At 39.7% G+C, this 24,961-nt stretch overlaps 1 protein-coding gene across 1 annotated transcript in view; it reads left to right on the top strand.

The window, feature by feature from the left end:
* Positions 1-24,961, top strand: part of LOC308149014 (transmembrane protein 266-like) — a gene marked incomplete at both ends in the record, with an annotated part of 47,423 nt that overhangs the window by 5,754 nt on the left and 16,708 nt on the right. The window contains one exon of the mRNA XM_080520637.1: positions 6,951-7,142. Coding sequence (XP_080376763.1) covers positions 6,951-7,142 — 192 coding nt within the window. The remainder of the gene's footprint in view (positions 1-6,950; positions 7,143-24,961) is intronic.

Genomic DNA, 24,961 nt, shown 5'->3' with positions numbered 1-24,961 from the left:
TTACATTCTTCCTGAGTTGAAGTAACCCCAAAATACTATATATAGAGCAATCACTGAATTACAGTGATCTGAGTAACTGAAACATCCATATCTGCAAACATTATATATCAACTCTAAAACCTAATTGAGCAAAACACTGGATCAGAGCTGTCATAATAGGTTCAATCATATCAAACACTGAGTACATCAATGAAAGCAGAATATAGTGGCAATTTATCATTTGTGAACCGTGTGGGATAAAACTTTAAAACAGGTGTTTTCAAAGTGATTCAAAAAGAAATGAGAAGGTCATGGAGGGGGGGCTTGGAGGGCGGGAGGAAGTGTGTGTATGTGTGTGTGTGAAGGAGGTGGGGGGATGGAGGTTACTGGGCTTCTTTACTTAACATACTGTTCCTGCTACCCCGCATAGATTGAGAGGGAAAGAAGATGGATGGATGGATGGATGGATGGATGGATGCATGGATGGATGGATGGATCCTTTGAGCTAAACTGTGACACCTGCATTCATGCTCACAGTGATACCAATATGGCACTAACATGTGCATTAACATACCAACCGTGTAACAAACAAGCACAAATGACTTAAAGTTTCTCTCTGTACCAGGTCAGGAGGGTCTTATGTGAAACAATCTTGTCAGGAAAAAAAAAAACCACTCCTCAGCGCCACTGGCCTGCAGTTACTTAACATGACCTTCCGTTTTGGTCAGAAAACATCCCTTGAGCAACTTTTGTCACATAATGACCTTTCCTACCATGCCCCGCAACACTACAGTCCACTATTTAATTTTATCTGCCACCCTCGGGGAAACCTGCTCTGCTGAATATCACTTCTTTTCTGCCGGTGCTCTTCTGCAGTCATAGTCTAGTTAGTATTTCCACAAAATAAGGTTTTCAGAGTTGTGCAAGTGCCACTTTTTGTCAGGTAGGAATATCATAGTTGTTCGGAAAAGGCTGTTCACGTAATGTCTTGTACGTACTTGGGTAAAAACAGAATTATCTTTTGAATTGTATCTCTAAATAAACAATGCCAGGATGTTGAATCACAAAGATATGTAGTATTAAACTGTTATAGTAAAGCTTATGAAATGAATTAATACAAGGAAAACATAATTTTTAAGTACTTAAAAAAAAAAAAAAGTCTTTTACAAGTTTTTGGAGGTTGTACTGACTGCTTTCTACACTTCAATGCACAATTAGGCAATTAATGTGTGCATGCATATACACTCATACACATTGATTGATTGATTAATTGATTGATCGATCGATTGATCGATTGATTGAACTGAATATTTCAACATGCACAAAGAACCCCTTGAGAAAACTGGTGCGCAGCGTGTAATTCCGCAGTCTGGGTCAGCACCTTTTCCCTGATATCTTGACGGCCGGCCAGCCAGAGCACCAGGCACATCATGGCACGCTGTGGGCCAGTGGGCCCTGGACAGCTTGAGCCTGTCATGAGTGGTTATGTGTTTGGTCCTGATTGTTTGGGAACAGAGCCAAACCCACTGCTGTGCTGTGGATGAGAGGTGGTATGGATGAGATGGTGGTTTGTAGGAGAAGTGTGAAGAAAACAGCGTCTATCAGGCCTACACATTCTGGCATAATGCTGCATTTCCTCGGAGTGGGGAACAATTTTTTTTTTCCCCCCAAGTGGAATAAGTCTGCATGCACTTGTTATAGCCACACGCTGACGAGCTACAGCACAACAGCGTGCCCCCCTCCATCCTGAGACACTTTCATTGTAGTGGGAGATGTTGTAACACACAGCATATTCAGTGTACTGGTTGCTGTAATAAATCAGTAACAGTAATCCCTGTCTTTTTTTTATTCAACATTATGTCATCAGGAAAGAAATCCCCTTGGCCTCACCTTTGATTGTTCTGAGGTTTTCCAGATGAGATTGACACTTTTTGAAGGAAAGCAGAGGAAGATTCCTTGTAGGATCCAGAGCAAACTTTGGATTTTTTAAGAAAGGGTGTTTCACTGAAATGTTTTGTTAAATTGAACATTGGAAAGGGGCTCTCCAGGCTTTCTGATAGGAAAATCTAACTGACTGTTAACTTTTTTCAGTTCACAGACTACCATCGCACCATCGGACCATGTCAATCTTTTATTCTGTCCTATGTTATATTTGTACAAATGGTTGTATTATACATCGTTTCTTATTGAACTCATAACATTTTCCAATTGACAAGAGGAGAGTTTTTATAAATCTAATCCCCACGTTCTTCAGTCAATATACAGCATATTGCATTATTGTATGTGAGTCAACAGCTTCTCTGCCTTTGTTGACTTCCCTTTTGACTCTGTAGAATATATCAAGGGAAATAATACCATCATATTTGAATGAAGGCAGCAGCCCTTGAGGGCACTGCAATAAAAATAGAAAGCAAAAGGTTTGGTTTTTTTAAATTAATGAAAAAAATTTTATGTTTTACCTTCCGACAGAGGAGATCACTGCTATAAATGGAGCGTGGGCTTATTCATCATGTCTGTTTACGAATAAAAGAACAAGTCTGTGATATGTATTGTCACCTAATTTTGTAAATGATTGTTGCTTATAATTTACATCTCATTTAAGTAACTTTCCAGCCACTGTAACTGTACTTTTTCATTTGATTCCCCCTTGGCCTGGAAATAACACACACACTTGTATTAATATGTGGTTTATGGTTTGAAGTGACTGTGTGAAGAAAATTTACATTTTGTGGTCTTAAACAACTTGTCCCGGTGCTCCATCGCATATCTTACTTGTCGAGAAAGATACGAAGTGCTTTCTTAAAAATGTCAGGTATTTTGTGTTTGATATGTTTGTCTATGATGGTAATTTTCGGAATCGTTGTATAATATTTTTATTTTTATTTTTTATTTTTTTTAAGGAATTTACCAGTGGTTATGATAATACAGTGAAACGGTTTGATCTATATTGTCCTAGGCTGATTTCTATTAAATATTTGTACAAATCTGAAACAACTCTGCAATCCCAGAATATGGAAGATGTGCTTCTAGTTCCAGCTTGACAGATTCCAACAGATGTCAATACAAACAACCAGACAAACAAAATTCTCAGGGAGCTCACTACTTTTTAACTTAATGTCAGTGTTATCAAATCAGTCAGATTTATTGGAGCTTTACATTAGCTTTTTGACAGCTTATTTAAGACAGAGAATCCTTTAAGTGATGCACGTTTTAAATTTTGTTCAACTAATTTCAGATACACTCATGCCAACAACTTATAACCATTCATATAATTGAAAAAAACTATGTTACAAATATGCATCAAGTCATGAACTGATCTGCTCTTGTTCACAGTCATTCTTATTCTTATTCGTATTCGTATTCTTATTCTTATTCTTATTCTTATTATTATAGACTTGTGGATTATGCACAACTTTTCATGCATGAAATCAGTGAAACTTCAGTAACCACTGTACCTGTAATGTATTAGCCAACTAAATCAATCTTACCGTCCTGGGATACTAGCTTTAGTCTGAATGTTGGTAGCTTATCTCAGCTGTTTTATAGTTGCATCCTTCTTGTATATATCATATATCATTTTTAGTATACAGCATCATCCTTTATGTAATCTATCTTCGCTGATATGAACAGCTGAACTGCTTGGACATTCAACTGGATGTGCCTAATGAAATCAAATGACTAAAATTGTCACGTTTTTGTAACAGTAACTAACTTACTATTCAATCCTATAGGAGCACTTGTATTGAACTACTAATGCAAACTTCTTCAAATTGAAAAGAGTGAAAATCCCTGTTTGTTTTGTAATGTTTTATATATGCTTTCACTGCGAATTCCTGTTTAATACCCCTCCAACACACGCACGCACACACGCACGCACACACGCACGCACATCCCGTGTGATGAGGATGACCTCCAACAACTCAGGTCGGGTCACAAGATTGCATCAAAGGTTTTTCAGCATCGCCATTATCACGATATATTTTAGTAAACCAAGGTTGTGCGCTGCGAGGTCATAGCGTGTGTGTGTGGCGTTATCTGTAATCTCCCTGCATGACTGTGTGTGTCCTGTTTACCTGCCTGTCCTTTCCTTAAGGTAGACTTGTGCCTGTCTGTCAGATTGTGTGTCTGTCCTTGTTTTTGTTTCACTCTGTGCCGTCTGTCATGACGGTTTGAAGATGACTGTAGTGAAAAAAGGATCTCTATATAGCAAATGGCTGCTGGGAATACCCTTGGTTTTCTCCCTCCCACCCGTCATTACGATAATCACTTTGGTTTCTTTGGTACCTCAACCACTGATAGTGAACAGACAAACTCTTAAAATATTAGTTAGGGTTCCATCAACATGTTCTGTTTTATTATTTGGCCAAAAAGTAAACAAAGGATCTCTCTACTTTTTTTTTTTATGATTAACTCTTTATTAAATTTTTCTTTTAATCCTGTCAATTATTACTCCCCGTTTTTCCTTTATTCCCCACTCTTTTTTTCCTTGTACTTTTCTTCATATACAATTTTCTGCTTTTTGTTTACACATCAGCTCTGCTTTCCATTTTTAGTTCTTTTGTGTCTTTGTGCAGTTCATATCCTCATCCTTTTTTCCCCTCCTTGGACTTCTTTTCTCATGTAAGCCCTCCCTCTCTGTCCATCTTGTATAACCCCTGACATCTGTGTCCCCCCCCCCCCCCCCCCCCCACACACACACACACACACACACACTTCCTCCCACCCTCCAAGTCCACCGTCCCCCAGCTTCCCTTGACGTTTTGAGGGAGAGTGGGGATCCACTCAGCTGACAAAGGGAAAGGCAATGACGTCACAGCAGACGTGATACACCAGCATCTGCTCTGGTCTAAAAATACACACCACAGGGCACACACAGTCAGTCTGCAACTGCACTCAGCATTTGTTTCCACCTCCGTGCTCGACTGAGATGGCCCTGCTTTTACACAACTGGGGCTTGTGGGCACGCTGGGCTCCATGCTGCTGGAATACAACTGAGTGTACATGATGTGTTTGGATGATGCAGATTAAGACTCTCAGGGGTGAGGAAGAGGGCTTTCCGAAGCAAACACAATCTGAATTAAAGCTTTTTTAAATAGTAAGACATATATTTTCTCTCTTCATATGGCTACTATTGTGCGTAATCTCCTATTGAGATTATTTATGTATTTATTTCCTTGAGATATTTTGTAAATTTTTCTATAAATGGGTCAAATTCAAATTCATATTTACATTGCTCTAATACCTGTCTCACAGAACATGTACACCTCTTTTAGAGGTTTCTGAGGCTATTTACAATAAATATATTATACTTTGAAACAACAGCAATGATCACAGTCCATCACAGGGCCAAAAGAGAAACAGACACATTTGCAACTAACAAAAATGTACAGTCACAAAATAAAAATGAATGGCATGTTTTTAGGAGAAACCTGTCACAATTGAGTCACAGGTAAAACATGCAAATTCAAATGTGAGCTGGGGAGTTTCTTTGCTATGAGACAAGAGGGATGACGCCACTCTGGTCCAAGAACAAATATACAGAATAATAATAGTATATGCATTGCCTTCCAAAGGGGCACTATTAAAGTAATAAAAGTAATAAAGTAATGCATTACTGAGCAATAAATTGCCAACAACAGTAGTTTAATAGCCTTTTAGGCTTATATCCAAAGCCTGATCAATTGGAGTAATGCTTTATTGTTAGATAATGGCAGGTTTAAACAGGTGATAGCATTTTTTTTTTTTTAAATCAACAATGCATGATGATTATGTTTATTGTGTGTCAGTGAAAAATATGTCATGCCATTGAGCTATCCTCAGTAATGAACTGAGATTCATATAGGAATAATACGTGTTTGTGGGCCTTGTTCATCAAAACCTTGTGCATCAAGACACAGGACGTTAACAATTATAAGCTTGAATTTGAAAAACACCAATATATACAATTAATTCACATATCTTTTATGAGTGAGGTATAATTGCATTCATTGCTAAATGTTTCACGCTGTAATGAAAAGTAAAACTTCCTTTTATTTTACTAGTGTCACTTGCTGTGTGGCAGTTTGGAGGTTTAGTTCTTAGCAGACCCCGATTTTGTTTATTTTTACACCAGGGCATTTTCTGTGTTGGCATGTTATCCCTGTGGGGTAATTATCAATAATCCAAAGACATTCTTGATAAGTCTGGTGGCTGTGATTTGCACATAGAGGTGTTTATGAATGGCTGACTGTGTCTGTCTTGTGATGGAGCCGTTTTCCGACTCTCAGAAAATATGTGAACCATTCACACCACTGACAAAGTGCTTTTGAGCAAGGCACCGTGTCTGCAAACTCTTCTGGTCCTCAGCAGCAGATGATTGTGTGAGTGCTCGGTCGCTCCCTAGTGCTGAGTAGGCGTTTGTGTGGAAGCCTCTCTGACCCCGTGTTTACTCCCTGAGGCCTTCACTGTAAATAAGAATGTGTCCTTAGTGAAGTTGCTGGGCTGAATAATTAAAGTGCTTTTTTGTTGTTGTCTTTTTTTTTTTTAATCTGTACTGCCTTTGTGCTACATGCTGTTTAACCAAACCTCTGTTCTTCTCTTCTGCATAGTCCTGACACTACCCACTGCTTTTATGTGATTGATTTTTGTCTAATTGTCTCATTAAAGGGTGTAGTCTATTGCCAAACTATCGTAAAAAAATTTGGACGGCTTCCTGTATAACAGCGGACTTAGATATTACAAGCTAAACACAAACCAGCACATTTTTTGTGGAGTAATATAATTGTAATTACTTTTATGCCAGATGATTTGTGACAACATCATTGATGGGGTGAGGGTTGGGAGCCCCACTTAACATTTCATTCTTTTCCCCCTTTAAATATACATTTTATTTGTACCACATATTACTGACATTTTACACATTAATAAACGTCTCCTCTGCGTGCTTGTTTATGTGTTTTGTCTCTCTGTTGCTGGTGTTGGCGTTTCACCAGGGAAGTGGAGCCGGCGGGTCTGTCAGACTTGGAGATCATCTCCCAGCCGGTGGACGATGAGAACCAGTGCTTGGCTCCTCCGGTCCAACTGGTGAGTTTTGGCTACAGGGATCTGCCCCTCGCAGCTCTGGACCTCTCGCTGGCCGGATCACAGCTGCTCTCCAACGCCGATGAAGATGAAAACAGAGAAGGGTGAGCAGAACTGTGGAGCAGTTACTTCTGAGTGACGTGTCGTATTTGTTTTCTCTTTCTGGTATGTGTGTCTGTGGCGAAGTGTGAGCGACACGTCACACATGTCATTTATGCATCGCTTTGGAACAGATTTGGCTTTCGATGAGTTCAGGAGGAGGTTTGTTGCTCTAATTAGTTTGGCAACAAGATGCTTGGGTGACATGATGGTGATGTTCTTTTTTCTTGACAACTATTTTGAAATGACAATCCTCCCCCCAAAAAAGTGGCACAAACACACAGTGACAGAGTGGTGCTAGCACAGACACCAAAACAACAAAACATGGCACTTTACTGAAATCTTGGATTGAGACTGAATTTTTGTTCTTGTGCTGATAAATGCAGAAACATTCTTATATCCAAAATAGAAGAGAATAAAATATATGCATGGAAAGAATTTGTCTTCTCAGCTCATCATTCTTCTTGGACCAAAATATTAGACTTAACTTAATTTGCCTTTCTGTGGAGATACCCATAATATCCAAATTTTAAACTCTGATAATCTCTACCAAGACAGGAAGCATCAAATGACAAATACTTCATTACTATACTTAAGTGCATTTTTTTTTAACATATCTGTACTTTAAAACACTATCGAATTTCCTTTTACATTTACTGCCTACATTTGAATGCCAATATCTGTACTTTATATTGTCAAATGTAATAAACTAGCTTGTTACTTGTTGTATGCTCTCCAGATGATGATTTCAAACAAGAGAAGTGACAGAACAGAGAGAGGGATTCCACAGTAGAGAGAATGAATTCAGTTAAAAGAGCATATACAGTTTGTTACATAGATAAAAACCTAAGTAGTGGCATGGATGAACTTCCTGTGTTTAAACTCGGTTTAAATCTTGAAGCGTTCATGTCAGCTTCATCATCATGGAGCTATGTCTTTGTGCAGCACATATTTACTGTAAATGAATATGTTTCTCTTGTGCATATTAAAATGGATGTTTATTTGTTCTTGGCATGAATGATATCTTAAATATTGAGAGGTGCTTAAATGACACTGTAGAGCCTGAAACTGCCGTCGGCTTTTACAGCAGCTGTCGACATGTATTTTCACAGTATATATGAAACAGTTTGATGAGTACCAACATGTATACATATACACGGCTCATCAGGTTTGTAGAAATGGCCCATAGTACGCAAGATTATCATCCATCACGCATTAAGTCTACCTCCCAAAGTCCTTGATGTGCCGTCCCTGTTGCTCAGTATTACATCCATTTATCATTAACTGACAACCTCTGTGCTGTCCGGCGTCCATAAGTTAACTGAGATCAATTCATCATTTCAAACTAAATATCCACCCTTATTCTCTCAGCCCACTGACAATGGGAAACCTTACTGTAAGTGACACAGTTCACTGCAGGAGCCAAAATGAAAACCAATTATATTACACCCTTAATAATATTTTGTCTTTGTGGCTTCTATACATGCTGTTATAATAAAGTATGGCTACATTTCCATTTCCATGCACGTTGTTTTGTTTAGGTTTTTGTAAAACCACCAAACTGTGCCATTCACTGGATTGCTTCTTTTCAATCTTGTGATTGTATAATAATTGTATAATAATTTACGCACATTTAAAAAAAAAAAAAAAAAAGTTAAAAAGAAGACTATTACAGTGACAGTTTCCGCACCATCGTTTAATTCCAACTCACAAACTATATTGAGGAACTGCTGATCACAGCTCTTGTTTTCTTCCACCTTAACATGATTGTGTGAAATGCTGTGGCGGCATATGGGTATGAGGTCACACCACAGCTGTGCTTTTGATTAGTCACAACTTAATGTTTTTTTTTTTTCTTTTTCATAAACCTGTTCACTGTCCAGTCCTTTTCAATTCTGTCCAACTGTGAGTCAAACCTGGCTCTCCATGTGAGCTCTCACTGGGACGCACATAAACACCATAAGTTGTAGTGCGGCATCCAACACACACGCACAAACACACACGAACACACGCCAAACCCGTCGCCATACACATATTATGTCCAAGTACTCCATTTGACACCAAATCAGCTCTCACTCCATTGGCTCCCTCCAGTTAGCCCGATATGGGCAGAAACAGATGGATTTCAAAGACTCATAGTCAACAGTCGGTAGAGCCAATCTTTGCACTCTGCCTGTACAAGAACTGGTGAAACCCTTGTGTGCCCTCTTTCATATAGGTGTGAGTCGTTGCAAGTACTGTGTTTCTAACCCTATGCATAATGAATAGACGGGTTGGTGTTTGCTGTAAAAGTGCTCTCATGCCATGTGCTCATGGTTTGCTGTTATTGGGAAACACGCTCGTATACGGTGATGAATTATAAATGTAATGTTTCCTGTTGTAGTCGATCCTGAAATACCTGTGAAGGGTTTCCTAAAATAACAGTTAGTAATAACTGGGTCACAACCCTGCTGTTGTTGAGTAATCACAAAGTGAGACCACCAATTTGGACAAATGAGTTTAGGTCCGAGGGCAGCAGACTCAATACCTCCTTGCAGTGCAGAGCCGAAATGACTGAGAACCCCTGCTGAAAGGGGCTGTAGCAACAGATTTAGTAGACGCTGTGGAGAAGGTTATCTTACCACGGAGCCTAATTTACGCAAAGTCTGCTGAGTGTGATGGGGTCACTACTTCATACTCAAGTCATTAGTGCAAAATGTCTGCATGTAAAAATGCTGCCAGTGGGTGCTGTAAAACTAATCATTCTTTCTTTTAGGTTTAATGAAATTCAATTTGAATCCACCAGGCATGTGCTCCAGTAATGTGCATGCTACATCTTTACTTTACCTGAATGCAACAGTAATCCCCAACATTAATCACCATTACCTTATTAAGACCTTATGTCTGGCTGTGCAAAGGGATGCTGCTGCAGAATAGAATTGAATAGAATAGAATAGCTGTATTTATCTTGATTGCAGTTTTATTTTAGAGTGTGAACATTGGTGTGTCAGTAGTTGTTATGGGTTAGGTTTATGAGTATGAGATTTGTTTGCAAGTCCTTTGCTAACTGAACATAGTTGCTGTTTGTATGTCTCATATCCGGTGTTATACAGAAATTATACAGCAATGTGAGGCAATTATAGCCACCACTGGAGGGGAAAAAAAAAAGAAAACTAAAAAAACAAAAACAAAACAACAGCCTTTCTCTGACCACACCATTAGAGTCTGGGAGATATTGCGTGTCTTGTGAATGTGTCACTCAGCGTCCCAACCTCCCAGACACAATTCTGTGTTATTCTGTGAATTTCAGCACCATTGGCCTTTTGGTGATTACACCTGTGCTTCTGTCTCCTCATTAATGTATCGATCTACCTCTCAAACAGACAGCCGCCATTAGCCTCCTTAAATGACACTCACAGATACCGCTCCCGTGCACCATCATCATGTTTTATGATGGTCTCCTCCAAGCAGTCAGCGTCATTCTTGAAATCAGCGCTTACACATCACCTGTAAGTTGACTTTGTTGGGTCGTAACTGTGCATAAGCACCATCGGGCCTATATATGGGAATCCAAATGCAAATGGGAGTAGCTGCAGTGTGTCTAGCGGAGTGACCGATCGCCAAACTCACCTTTAGGGAAATGGGGCAGAGGAAATGAACCTTTTTTATGGGTGCGTGGAATGATGAAGTGAAGTCGAGAGGAGGCAAGACAGCAGCAGTGGGACGGCAATCCACAGCCATCAAAATGAAAACGTACACGGTGGAGAAATCTGTTGGCTGCTCCGCTGACTCTACCTGAAAAAGTAGATTGCCCCACCACTTCTGACAGCCCCCACACCTCTCCCCTCCCCGGCTCATCACTCTCCTCCCGGGCAGCGTTAGCTGGCTCATTGGCTTTCTGAGATAGCGAAGGAGCGTCATGAAGGAAAGCTGTGCATGGGAAATGTTTAGGCACGCTCTGCAGTGTTGTTTGGCAAAAAAGGGAGAGCGTGCGCTTCTGAAAGTGAGAATGTCACAACCATAGCAAAGGTGTTTCATCAACATGGTGTTGGTTCATTGGATGAGGGGATTGGACGAGGGGTGAAAGTTATTTTCAATGGGAGTTGAGTGGGATGTCTTCCTGTCAACAAAACTTCTCTCATTGACTCTTTTATTTAAAAAAAAGCCTGGTTTATGTCCAGGTTAATGCAAGAACTTGATTGCACTAATCAGTTGTGTTAATGACACAACATATATTTAAATTATATGTATAGATGACGGATTACAGGCTGTTTGTTTCCCACCAGATTTGCAAGTCCATTGCTAAGTGAATTCTTTTTTTTTTTCAATAATTTTCCTGAACTGCAAAGTTGCAGCGTGTTTCATAGCAGGAGGCAAGCAGAGGGGATTAATCAAGAGAAAAGGCTCCTGTGTCAAGCTGCCACCATGTGATGAAGCACCGACTGTCAGGCATGTTCGCATATCATAGCCTGTAGCATTGTGAAGGTGGAGCTGACCTTACTGCTATCTCTCATACAGTGGGGCTGCCCTCACTTCACATAATGGCAAAGAAGTCACTCACACGCCACCCCTCAGTCTTCCGCTGACTCTGCATACATCACGTTCACATCACATATATATATTTGCATGCCTGAACACAAGCGCAGTACATAAATGGTTTAATACATGGAAGAGGGGAAAGGCAGAGAGGAAACAAGGCCAGGCCCGAAAAGCATTCTCACTGCACTGCGTAGTGGCTGTTATCTAATCCTCTGTAATCATGGTTCACTTCATATTCCAGTTTATACTGGGCTGTCACACCTCATTAGGAACAATAGTGCTCCTTCATTGATGCTTCTGCACATTTAGATAGCCTATTATTTTCTCTTCTTTCACCATCTTTCTACACATTCCTCTATTTCCATTGATTTTTTTTCTATGTATCCTTCCCTCTCCTTCCATTCCAGTTTCACACTTGCTCTTTCTCTTGCTCACTGTCTCCTCATTGTCTACCTTCTTCTGCCCTCAGTTTCACAAAAAGTCTTCTGCCTTCTCTAACCGAATAGCGACCTGCATTGCAACTAAACACCAAACAGCAACATGTGTTCTCACAATTCTCTACCTCAGGTTGATCAAAAAGCTGCCAGCGGGGCCTCCACTGGTCTTTGGTAGCCACCAAGTTTGTGGTTTGTGAAGAAAGGTTGGTCAGGTTGGAGATTTCCAGCACCCGTTTACTCTATTGTTGCCTAACAGAATGTTCCTATCAGGAGAGAAGTGGGCGACATTGTGGGAGGTGGTTGTTCTCGCTAGCATCAGGGGGCAGTTGCAGTGTTAGCAGTTTTGGCGCCATGGTAAGTGGAGTGTAGTTATTATTAGAGTTGGGCCCATCCATCTTCCTGTCTAGGAAAAACGCTGGGAGGACCAAGGTGGCGTGGGCTTGTGTTCAGCACTTTCATGGCTGCCCACTCACCCCCAGTCATCAGGCTGCTGTTTGTTTGCTCACTTCTTTTTTTTTTTTTTTTATAGGTTGAAGGGTTCTTTTGGTGCATTTCAGCTGGTATTTTTGTAGGTTGCTGCTGGTGCGGGAGATTTTTTTTGGGGGGGGAAAAGAGACATCAAAAAGGAGAAGGTTCTAGAAAACAGAAATTAATCTACAACTCACACTCATGGGTTAAAGTGTACTAGTCATCACTGATTACTTAAATTACTATATATATATATATATATAAATATATATATATCACCTATACACCTTTTTTTCTACTAAAACTCTTTGTATAGCTAACATGGAATCAAACACACAATATTGGGTCGAGGGCAACGGAGAGAAGAAACAAAAAGAAACATTTCAAATTCAGCATATACATTCATCTACATTCATGTTTCAGTAATAAATTAGTCCAGATTTAAGAATAAAGGACAGAAAATTATGATTACTATATATTTCAATGATTACAAAAAATATGAAAACCAATAGAATAAAATGGAGGCATGCAAATTCTCTATGAATGATAAGTTTATATATATAATACACATATCAAATTGCATATAAACCACTGTCAAGGAGCCTGTTGTAAGATTTACTTTTTGAAAGTATCTGTTTATCACTTTAAAGATCGGAGTGCTGGTTAGGGTCTCTGTGAAAATGAAACAAACATTTTAAACCATTACATACTGGAATGAACCAATCGGGCTCAGAAGTTAGACAAGCTCTTTGTTTACCAGCTGCTTCTCAAATCACTCAACCTCAGTGCCGACTCCAGCTCCACTCTGATGAACCTCACTTGTTGATGTGACAACATACTGGAAAAATTGAGGTTTTAATTGAAATACCACTGAAGGGTCTTGAAATGCTGGAAATTGCCAAAGCTTTAAGTTCTAAAGTTCACATGAAAAGAGTCTGATAAGGAACACAGTAAAATAAATGTTGCCATAATCCCCCTCCTCCCATAAAAAAACTGGAAAAAAAACCCATTACGATTCAATTCCCCAGATTAACCCTTCAGACCACTTCAGCCCCTGACTACAATTATAAGTGTCCATCTGAGCAGTGGGATGAAGTCACCTCCCATCCCAGTGATGGGCGTGCGGTTGCCAGGCGCTGAGACAGAAGCATATGTTGCTGATATGGCTGGTCCAAATGTGCAAGGAGTCCACGGTTGGTACCAACACCAGATGGTTCATCTAAATCTGTAGCGGGCAAGAGGGGAAAGGAGGAAAAAAACAAGCACTCTTACCCTTTGCCACCCACCAGCTTTAGGCCAAGAGTCCAAATGTGCTATTTTGGAAGAAACTTGTGGTCCATTTACAAGTTTTAGAAAGTGCTTGATGAAGCAAAATAAACAACGCTCTCTTTATACAATCATAAACAATCCTGTGAAGAATATTACGGTTGGAAATGGTCAAATTAGACTTTTTTTTTTTAACTTGAAATTGCACTAAAATGTCATTTACAAATATCCATTTAAAATTCACAACATTGTCCACAACTCAAATTCATAGACAAGAAAGTATCAAGTGTAGTAGATGTTAAGCTTTTTTTGACTGAGTGACTGCAATTAAATTCTACTGCAATTTTGACTTAACATATTCTAACTTGGAGTAGGAAAAAAAAAAAGACAAATGTTAAAGTTTTGCTTTTTGGAACAATGCATTTTCTGAAGGCTTTCTAATCACTTTGACCTGATTTAATTAACAGGCAGGGGAAAGGACTCCCGACCAGGGAGGGACTGGTGTTTCTGTTATCTACCAGGTTCGCCGATTTCTTCACCACAGGGACGGCTGCAGGCTCATGAAGTGTGGCTCTAAATGTTAGGTGGTTCTGAACTGCATCGAGGACAAATGAACATGATGAACCTTGGTGTCTGAGGCTCCGGATTATATAAAATAATTAGTTTGCATATGATCATATAGTAAGTTCTGAAGTTTATCCTCAAAATACTTCTCCAGTGTCCCCAAAATATGATTTCAAGCTTTAAAAAAAAAAGTTATATCTATAATTCCACACATAGGCTCCAAATCAAATGGCACCAGAAAAAAATTCAATAATTGAAAATAGATTTAAAAATAAGACAGTGGCTCACATGTCCTTGTTCACTACCCTTTCCAGGTCATCTATTTTGTATTTAGCCTGTCACATTAGCTTTACCAGCGTGTTTTTTCCCCCCATTCTCCATATGCTACACAGCTACATTATTGATACACTAATGGTCACAAACAAACACGTGGGCTGTCCATGTGTGGCATGTAACATATATGCACACAGTCCACATACAGCATTACCCCTAGAGAGAAATAGCGCAGCGGTAAATAATCACAGATTATTGCAGATTTCTTTTGTCTTCTTTTCTTCTCGCTCTCACAGAGAACAGATTATTAGTTTTGAGAACGTTATTCGTTTTTAGAAAATATAAACCAGATCTGTACTGTGATATATTATAGTATAACACTTCATAATCTAAATTGGCCAAATACATACACGTTCATTTAGCCTTTTCAACTCATTGGGTCTTGTTTGAAAGTACTATGCACAATCCCATCAGTCCTTCATATCTATGAAGGTAAAGGCAGGTCTTCAGTACGAATTATAGAGGTTCTGGGTCTATAACCATCTGCAGTGTGTTGTAACACTATACTGATCAAGGCTTGCTCTGATTGGCTGTATTCATTCGGGAGACATGAACAGAATACAGAACACATCCAAAGCGCGCGCGCGCGCGCGCACACACGCACGCACGCACACACACACACACACACACACACACACACACACACACACACACACACACACACACACACACACACACACACACACACACACACACACACACACACACACACACACACACACACACACACAGACCTTCTTGTCTCCTTGTAACGTACATGAGTCTTTCCCCAGTGCTCCCATAGGACACGAGGGGAAGCTGAACACCAGTTGCCCTTGTTTGTAGCGCTCACAAGGAGCCGCTCATAGGAAACTTAACATCAAGCTGAAATTCAATCATATGATTCCATTTCTTGCTTTCAGGTCCCTCCCTTCTTAATGACTATGAGAACTGTGGTATTATTTGATACAGTAATGGTATCTGACAGAATGCATAGTAGTGATTAACAGCTGTGCCTTTACAGAATATCACAGGTTTGAGTCCAGGCTTTTCTGTTGGAAGGTTCTGTGTTTCCCCTTATGAAGAAACAGATCATAGACAATAACCATCTTTCAAGTTACTGTAATTGGTGTCTCTAAATTTTTTGTCAGTTTGTGATGTTCTGTCTCTTTGTGTTTCCCCCGAGATGTACAGTGTGTACTGGTGTCTAGCGCGTTACTATTTCCAAACCAGTAATCAGATTAAAAGGGGCATTAAAAGGTCGCAGGTAGTGCAAATAACTAAATAGGTAAATAGAGCAACGACAGACTACAGTTACATCGCCGGGTAAATAAATATCAGTAATAGTAAAAATCTGACGATAAAACCATGAATCGTATATAAATACAACAAAGAATGAGGGTCAAAGGTTAAATATGTATCAGCAGGAGGCCAGGCAGTGATCAGAACGGAGTTTTTGGTAAAACCAGGTGTCAATTTTATGTTGCGATTGAGGGGGATGTTGTCGGCAGCTGCTGAAAATTACTTAAAAAGTTACTTGTAATCAAACTTAGTTACTTTTAAAAAGAAGTAATCAGTAAAATAACAAAGATACTTTTTAAAGGAGCAACTAGTAATCTGTAATCTGATTACTTTTTCAAGGTAACTGCGGCAACACTGGTGGTAAATGGATGTCACTTCAGGTTTTTCTAATATAAATACCTCAATTGGTTATGAAATAATACCTCAGAACCAAGTCGCCATGTATTTTTGTGTCTTTTTCTTCTCATTTAGTGTTTTTGAGGCTTTGGTTCTGTCATGTTGTCTTATTAGCTTTTCTGAAAGGATCTGAACAGTACACTGACACAGAAGTGCTGATGCCACTCCTCGCACCCAGTCGCACCCTTTTAAATGAATGAGAGTAGCAGTGTTGAAGATCCAACTTGAATCTGGCTCGATGTTTGCCGTCAGCGATACTTGCACCCTCTCGTCCATTGCTCCCATCATTATTGGATCCAAAGTGTTAAGAGCCTGTCGAGTTTACATTTTACTTTATTGAAATGCTGTGATCATCTACTTGTAATCAGCTGGACAGTAGGCTAATGTTCATTTCTGCAAACATAACTCGGCAATACAAATAATACTTAGCTGGGAGAAGAGTCGATATATGTTGGTAAACAGCAAAAACAACAACAGCAAAAACAGCATTGGTCACATTTATTTTCAGCTATTGCCAGCTATTGCCAAGAGATCCTAAAATGAATAAAAGCAACTTCAGCTGTGTGCAGAGGCCAGTCATCTCCCTTTGACGTCTGTGTTTTTGACTCCAGGGTCACTCATTTATTCCTCTGTTTTCTGTAGAAGTGCTGCAGGAGCTTTGGGGCTTACCACTTTCTCGCTGATGTGTTGTGATCACTGGTGCAGAGGCATTGGTAATGGGGAACCTTTCAAATGTAAAATTAATTACCTGCAATCTGACAGCATCAGAGAAACTCAGCATGTATTTTATGCTTAGTTGGTAGTCCCCCTTCTCCACGCTTGCTTAGCGTCAAGCATTGTGTGTGTGTGTGTGTGTGTGTGTGTGTGTGTGTGTGTGTGTGTGTGTGTGTGTGTGTGTGTGTGTGTGTGTGTGTGTGTGTGTGTGTGTGTGTGTGTGTGTGGTAGTTGGTAAAATATAAAGCCTGCTGTAGACACACTGGAGAGGATTGGATGCTGCTTCATTGCTTTTCCGTATCAGGTGAGACAGAATTTACCATCAACAGACAGCGGCTGTTCTTAAAGGGACATTCAATCCTTCTCTAAGGTTGAAAGTTTATTTCCTGTTGAGGTCATAATCCAGACAAGCCAAACAGCATCTTGGTAGAACATAGTTATACCAAAGTTTAGTGCGTTGTTGCTCAGCCCATTGCTGTCTCTAAACAGGTGCAAACATAAACAAATGTAAAAGATCTGTGTTATTTCCAGACTAAAATATAAAACCTCCTGAATCTTTTATAGCTGACTGTTGACTTTCTTGATTATCTTCTGACCCTGGCTCAGAAATATGTCATTTTCTTCTGACCTGCAGTAAGTGATATACATTGCTTTTAACATGTTTAATTACCTAAAGAGCTGTTTGCTCCAACTGGATGGATACAAGCTGGTCATGTTGTCTTCAGTAAGCTTTAGCCAGAGAGGTTACGGCTGCAGGAGAGAACTTTTCAGTCTAGGACTTTCAAACACAGTGTACTTTGCCTATGGTGGAGGAAATTATAGAACACAGCACTTGAGCTCTCACAATCACTTCATTTGTACATTAATACGATTTCTCAAACAAAGCACAAGTTAAATAATATTTCACTTGTGTTTATAAATTGAAAGCCTATTCCATTTTAAGCAAATTGTTGATATACAACATTAACATCACATTTACAGAGATGCATATTGCACTGTTTTCTGACTTCTGATTTTTATTACGGGCATGCACATTATTAAGCCTGTCTACAGCAACGTAACTAATATTACTGAGGATTTTCTTTTTCTGTGCACATTTACATAAAAGTCTCTGAGTGCTGCTTCGTAGCTAACAAACTCTTGGGTTGAGAAGCTTCTCTCTCAGGCAACCAGTGATTAAAATTGTAAAAAGTATTCCAGCCCAATTACGAGGTAAGCAGTGGTGAGCAGGTTATACTGTGAGTGGATGAGATGAACTGACAAGAACAGGTTCTACTATTTTGACACATTTGGCAGCGTCCTCCCCCGGTGTCTTCCTTGGCTTCTCTACTTCTCCTGGTTTCCTTCTTCATGGGTTTCCCCTTTATGGTGTATTCGGACCAAACCAACGCCTAAAAATGTGGGAGTTTTGAGGAAGCTTATAGAAACAAACCATTTGATCAACCGCTGTGCATGTAGATTTCTGAAGTGTGTCAAACACAGCAGGATGCAGAATGTGGACTACAGGAGAATACAAACCCGTGAATCAACTTTCATATTTGTTCATTCAAGTCCCACACATGCTGTAACCAACCTGAGTGGCTGTGTACTAATTCTTGTGAATATAATAATATACAGTATGTCATAGAGAGTAACTTGTGAGTTCTTGTCAACAGTTGCACAGGGCAACTTTATTTGTCTAATGCTAACTGTGATCGTGATTCAGGGCTGCGGAACTCTCATACTATCAGTTGACACCCATGTAACTGATTCTAAATTCATGTACTTGATAGAAGTTCTCTTTATGAAGGGTAAACCAGGATTCTTTACAGACACAGTTGAATGTGATCAGGTTGTGTTGCACTGTGTGAACACATAGCATGTATGTGCAGATTCACGCTGTATGTGTTTATACATACATTCCCCCTAACCGCTGCACTAATCTTCTGACTTTAATGAACCTGTAAAACTAATAATCATCGGCTCAGTGTTTAGTGCTAAATAGTGAAATACTGGATTCTTGCTCTTCGCCTTTCTCTCAGTCTCTCGGTGTGAGTGTAAAAAATGCTTCATCCACTGGGGTCACATTTCTGGCACAAAGGCGCAACAGAGAAAAAAAAAAGTGTTGAGATGATCTCACTCAACTACAACGTTCACACAGTCGCACTTCTCATCCAGGAATAGTTGCCATCACCAGATTCAAAGCAGCTCAGGTGATTAGCCAATAATAGAACTCAAGTGAAAGAAAGAAAAAAAAGTTGTGAATAAAAATAAAAATGAAGACAGGTGCTGTCACAAAAAATTACCTCAAATAAAAGTGATGATCATGAATCAGAGCAGTTGTATTTTGTTGAATGAATTTATTTTCTATTGCAGAAACATCATGCAAAGATCAAGTCAAGTTGCAAAATGCAGCAAAATGTCTGAAAAACCTGTCTAATAATTGACAGTTATTTTATCTTTGAGAATAAATGTGCAACAAATATCTTTGTTTGGCTCACCATGTTTTTCTTCACCGAAACTCCCTGATCCTGTTATTCAATTAGAAGCAGTAGTTACTTTTAGTGAAAAATTCTAATTAATCTTACTTATCATACCTTTCAAGGTCATATTTGGAATCTCTCTCTGTACATTGTGAAATACCAGTCCTTCAATATGAGCAATTATTTAATGTGAACTCATTTCAACACCTCAGCCTAACAAATCTCCATAAAGAGGGTTTGATGTTTATTTCTTTGAAATTCTTCCATCTAGTTCATTTAAATCCTGCATCAGTTGACCACCATCTGACCTTTCCTCTGCTCAATAAAACTCCTGACATAAATTACATCGTGTCATAAATCTCTGCAAAGTGCATCTTTTTAAAGTGACACACAGCTTCCCGTAATGTATCAGCATGTAAGCAGAGAGTTTGGGGGAAGGAGGAACAGTGAGGAGAAGAAATAAAGGGCTCATTGTGTGACAGTGTATATTGGACTGAAGAGTGAATGAATGTTGAGTGTCTTCGCTGCAGAGGAGTGCTTTATCTGATTTATCTGAGACCATCAGGTGCTGTGAGTCTTGACAGTCCCGGTGTTTGGTGGCCCGCTCGACATGCTGGTATTGATCACTTTGCCCGACTTAATCTCCCTCCTCTGTTTCCCTGTCCAGCTCTGCTCAGTCTCATCGGCAGTGGGAATTGCTGACAGCTAAATCAAGCGGCGAAACACAAACCAGCATCAGAATGTGGAAAAATAATTAGAAAGGATGCAAGAAACAGGGAGATTATGGCATATCTGTTGGTAGAAGTAAAAGCATGAACCTTTAATATTTGTGTTCTTAAGTCCCACCATGCAAGTTTATTGAAATGACTCTCGCACTGAGACTGTATGGTTAAAATTTAGAAAGCCAAATCGAGTTTGAAAACAACCAGTTTGAGGGGTGACCTTGTCCACTGAATGCGCTTGTCTACCAGCGACTGGAGCCAGGTGGTTCTGTCAGACTGTCAGGGCGGACTAGGTCAGGGAAACGGAATTTTCTACTGTTCTGGTGCTTTAATAAGACTCATTAATATACTGCATGTGTCACTAGCAGTGTCTGACTGTGTCCCTTCTGGGCCGGGGTAGTTTTGGCATGACATGAAGTAAGGACACACACACACACACACACACACACACACACACACACACTCACTCACACACACACACACACACACACACACACTCACTCACACACACACACACACACACACACACACACACACACACACACACACACACACACACACACACACACACACACTCACACACACACACACACACACACACACACACACACACACACACACACACACACACACACACACACACACACACACACACACACACACGGGCTGAATGAAGAAGCTTTGATAGGTAAGATAAATGGGCAGGCGCTTGTGTGTGTGTGTGTGTGTGTGTGTGTGTGTGTGTGTGTGTGTGTGTGTGTGTGTGTGTGTGTGTGTGTGTGTGTGTGTGTGTGTGTGTGTGTGTGTGTGTGTGTGTGTGTGCCTGTAAAAAAAATAAGTTATTGCAGGGATTGTAACTCAGGTTTATTGCCTTGTTGGCTTGTTTTACTACATTAAGATGACAGATTTGATCTTGAATATAATGAGTTTTGATGCTGACCAACAGATCACGAGTTACTTGATTTTGTGCATTGAGCTCCAAGTTTTGTGGCAGTATTATATTATTTACTAAGTCATGAACCCATTTTCCTACTGTAAGCAGACTTTCGATATGCCTTGGGGGAGTTTATTGGATGGGAAGGTGGTGTAGTCGTTAGCACTCTTGCTTAAAAATGAGAATATCTCTGGTTTGAGTGTAGGTTGGACTTTTTGTGTGGTAGACTGTGTATTTTTTCTCCGTGCATGCACAGGTTGATCTGGGTACTTCAGTTTCTTCCCGCAGTTCAAAAATATGTTTGTGACTAATTGGTGATTCTACATAGGTATGCATGTCTGCTTGTCTGGCTCTGTGTTTGATAAACTGGTGAACCATCCAGGATATATTCTAATTTTCACACACAGTCAGCTTGGATCAGCTCCTATGACTCTAAGTTGGATAAAGCCTGTGTTGATGGATTAATCTCCATACTGTAAGGAATCAAGCACATCAGGCTTCCTTTAGAAGATAGTGTGTGAAACGTCGTGAATTGCATGATCATACAAATAGATACATTTTCATTTTGCGAATAATCAAATCAGATTAATACAGTCAGTGATATCGTATGTAATGAGGAGTATTGAAATGAGGCCTTAGCTTATTGCTTGAGGTTGTTATTGAAGAATTGGATAGAGCACTGGATGGATTGGATGGAAATTGAAATGTGATAAAGTGGAGTTAGACATGTCAATTTAGTGTTATGAATTAGTGATTTCATCCAAATTAGCACGGCAGTGAAAGGCTTTCCTCCAATATTCAGTATGCAGTCTGGTATGGATCACAACCATGACTCTACAATGAATACTCTCCCTTTCCAAAAACATCCTCTGCCCCTCCTGCCCCCCCAGGACAGCGTCTCACCCTCCAGCCCTCCTCACTGTGGAGGGCAGACTGGCCCAACACTACATCACTACAATCACGCAGGAGCAGGCATCGCCAGGGAGCGAAACACCTGTTACCTGCGCACACTGTCGCTGGCTACTGCTGCAGCGCCTCCTACCAAGCGTTCGGTGGAAATGGCCTCACTGAAACTTGGCAGAGGTTTTCTGAATATATTGCTTTAAATGAACTGTGCCCCTCAGGCTGCAGCTACATCAGCACACCGAGGCGCTCAGGCCACGGTGGAGGTCTTGTTGTGATTTTTTAAAAAGTCATTTTGACTGCTGGCCAGTCAGCTCAGAGACGTTTCCCTCCTTTGAACTCACTGTAACCAAAGTTGGCCATGTTCATCCTTTTTTTTTTTTTTCAAAAAAAAGTTTTTATTAATTTTTATAACATAACACACAACAAAACACACACACACACACACACACACAAAAAAACACATCACACTGCCCGTTTAGAAAGAATTAACAAAGGTAAAGTAAACCATCACACTATTACTCATGCTCAAAGGTCTTTGACATACAACATGAAAGGCCCCCAGACACTCTCAAAAACATTTTGTCTGCCCTTCAAAACATAGGTGATCTTCTCCAATGGGAGTGTTGACAACATCTGCTGCCTCCACTGTTCCACAGAAGGTCCATGACTCTTTTCCAAAATAGTGATATACATCTCTTAGCATTCAACAGGCTTATATTTATAAACATTTTTTCACTCCTTGTATATGTACATTCCTCTGGGTATAAACCAAATATGAATAGCTTTCGGTCCAATATAAATTTCCTAGAAATAATTTTTTCAATGACACCTCTTATTTGTTCCCAAAACATTATAATCTTCCTACAATACCACATACAATGAGCCAGTGTTCCCCTACAGTTGGTGCATTTTGGACATAGATCAGGAATGTTACCATTATATCTATGAAGATCTACCGGTGTTACATATACTCGCATTAACCATTTAAACTGTATCAATCTGAGGCGTACGTTAATAGATGTGGTATGTGCCAAGTTACATGTAGCCCTCCACTCCTCCACAGTTAAATCCAATGACAAATCCTCGTTCCAAGCTTTGAGTCTGCCATATGAATCTTCAGGATCTCTTCCCATCATAAAATTATATATATGTGATATTATGCCTTTCTTTTGACTATCCTTTGTCATAATTTCCTCTAAGTCTGAGTGTGTAGGTTTCGTTAGTATATTGTTCTGGGTTTTGTGTATGTAACTTCGCAATTGAAGATATTTAAAGAAATGTTTTTTATCTATATGAAATTTATCTTGTAACTCCTTAAAGCTCATTAATGTATCACAGTTAGGTAGGTAAACATCTCGAATCCTTCCCAATCCTTTGACTCTCCATGTATGAAAAACTGCATCAGCTCTCCCAGGTACAAACAAAAAATTGCCCCATATTGGACTAAATTGGGATAAACCATTTGATTCTTTTAAGTATTTTTTCACATCTCTCCATATTCTGATCATATTTTTAAGTATTGGATTTTTCGTCTGTTTTAATAATTTTGTAACTGTGTTGGAATACATGTACAAAGGGAGTTCCAAATGTAACCCTTGACTTTCCATATCCACCCAATGTGGAGAGTGATTTGTATAATAAAACATCATAGACCTCAACTGTGTAGCCCAATAATACAGTTGGAGATTTGGGCATTTTAGACCTCCTCGTTCATACGGAAGGTAAAGCAAAGACAGGCGGAGTCGTGACCTTCTATTATTCCATATAAATGTGATAAAAAGCTTCTTAATTTGGAGAAAAAAGTCTGGAGGAGGCAGCAAGGGGATGTTTTGAAACAAATAGAGTAATTTTGGTAACACATTCATTTTCAATATATTGACTCTCCCTATCATAGATATTGGTAGAGGCATCCATTATGTTCATCCTTTTTACTGTATTTTAATCAACCGACCTCCTGGGCCTTTCCTGTCTTATTTTACTGAGATCTTATCTTCACTTATTATGTTTGAAAAGGTTTTAATTATTGGGGATTTTAATTTTCACGTTGATGATGCTACCTTTAAGGTTGCTGCTGCCTTTCTGAATTTCACCGAGTCTTTTAACTTTCGACAACATGTTTCTGGGCCCACACACAAAGCTGGACATACTTAGGACTTGGTTTTTACTCAAGGACTAACTATGGAAAACATTCGTGTTGAGGATTTACTGGTTACTGATCATAAATGCGTCCTTTTTGGCATTTCCTGTATTCTGGATATGCAACCACGTAACGCCACGTCTCAATCCAGGCACATCGTAAATGAGCAAACTGCTGAAAAATGTACTGCTTTATATGATGAACATGGCCTGTCAGACTGTGATGATGTGCAAACCACGGTGAAGCTTTTTCACAGCAAGTGCTCCTCCATTCTAGACACGGTGGCTCCCCCCACATGTAAAACACTTTCTTCACTAAAATCCTCACCTTAGATTAATGAGTCAATTTGCTGTCTCAAGCAGTGTAGGAGGACAGAGCATTTATGGAAGTCCATAGAACTACAAGTCCACCGGCTGCGTCATAAAGAATTATTACTAAGTTGCAAGAACAGCATATTTCGCCAGCCTATTTTCTGCAAACAAAAGAAATTAAAAAGTTCTCTTTAATACTATAAATGCGATAGTCTCTCCTACCACTCCACAAGTTTCCTCTCACACTGAGTGCAATCATTTCTTAAAATATGATGTCCATAAAGTTCATGAAATCAGAGCCAAGCTCCCCCCGTCATATCACCAGCTTTCTGCAGGGGCTCCCAACACCTCAATTTTACACTCCTTTTCCCCTGT

The sequence above is a fragment of the Blennius ocellaris genome, assembly GCF_963422515.1.
Source record: "Blennius ocellaris genome assembly, chromosome: 1".
NCBI classification, from domain to species: domain Eukaryota; kingdom Metazoa; phylum Chordata; class Actinopteri; order Blenniiformes; family Blenniidae; genus Blennius; species Blennius ocellaris.
This window is presented reverse-complemented; position numbering and strand designations above follow the sequence as displayed.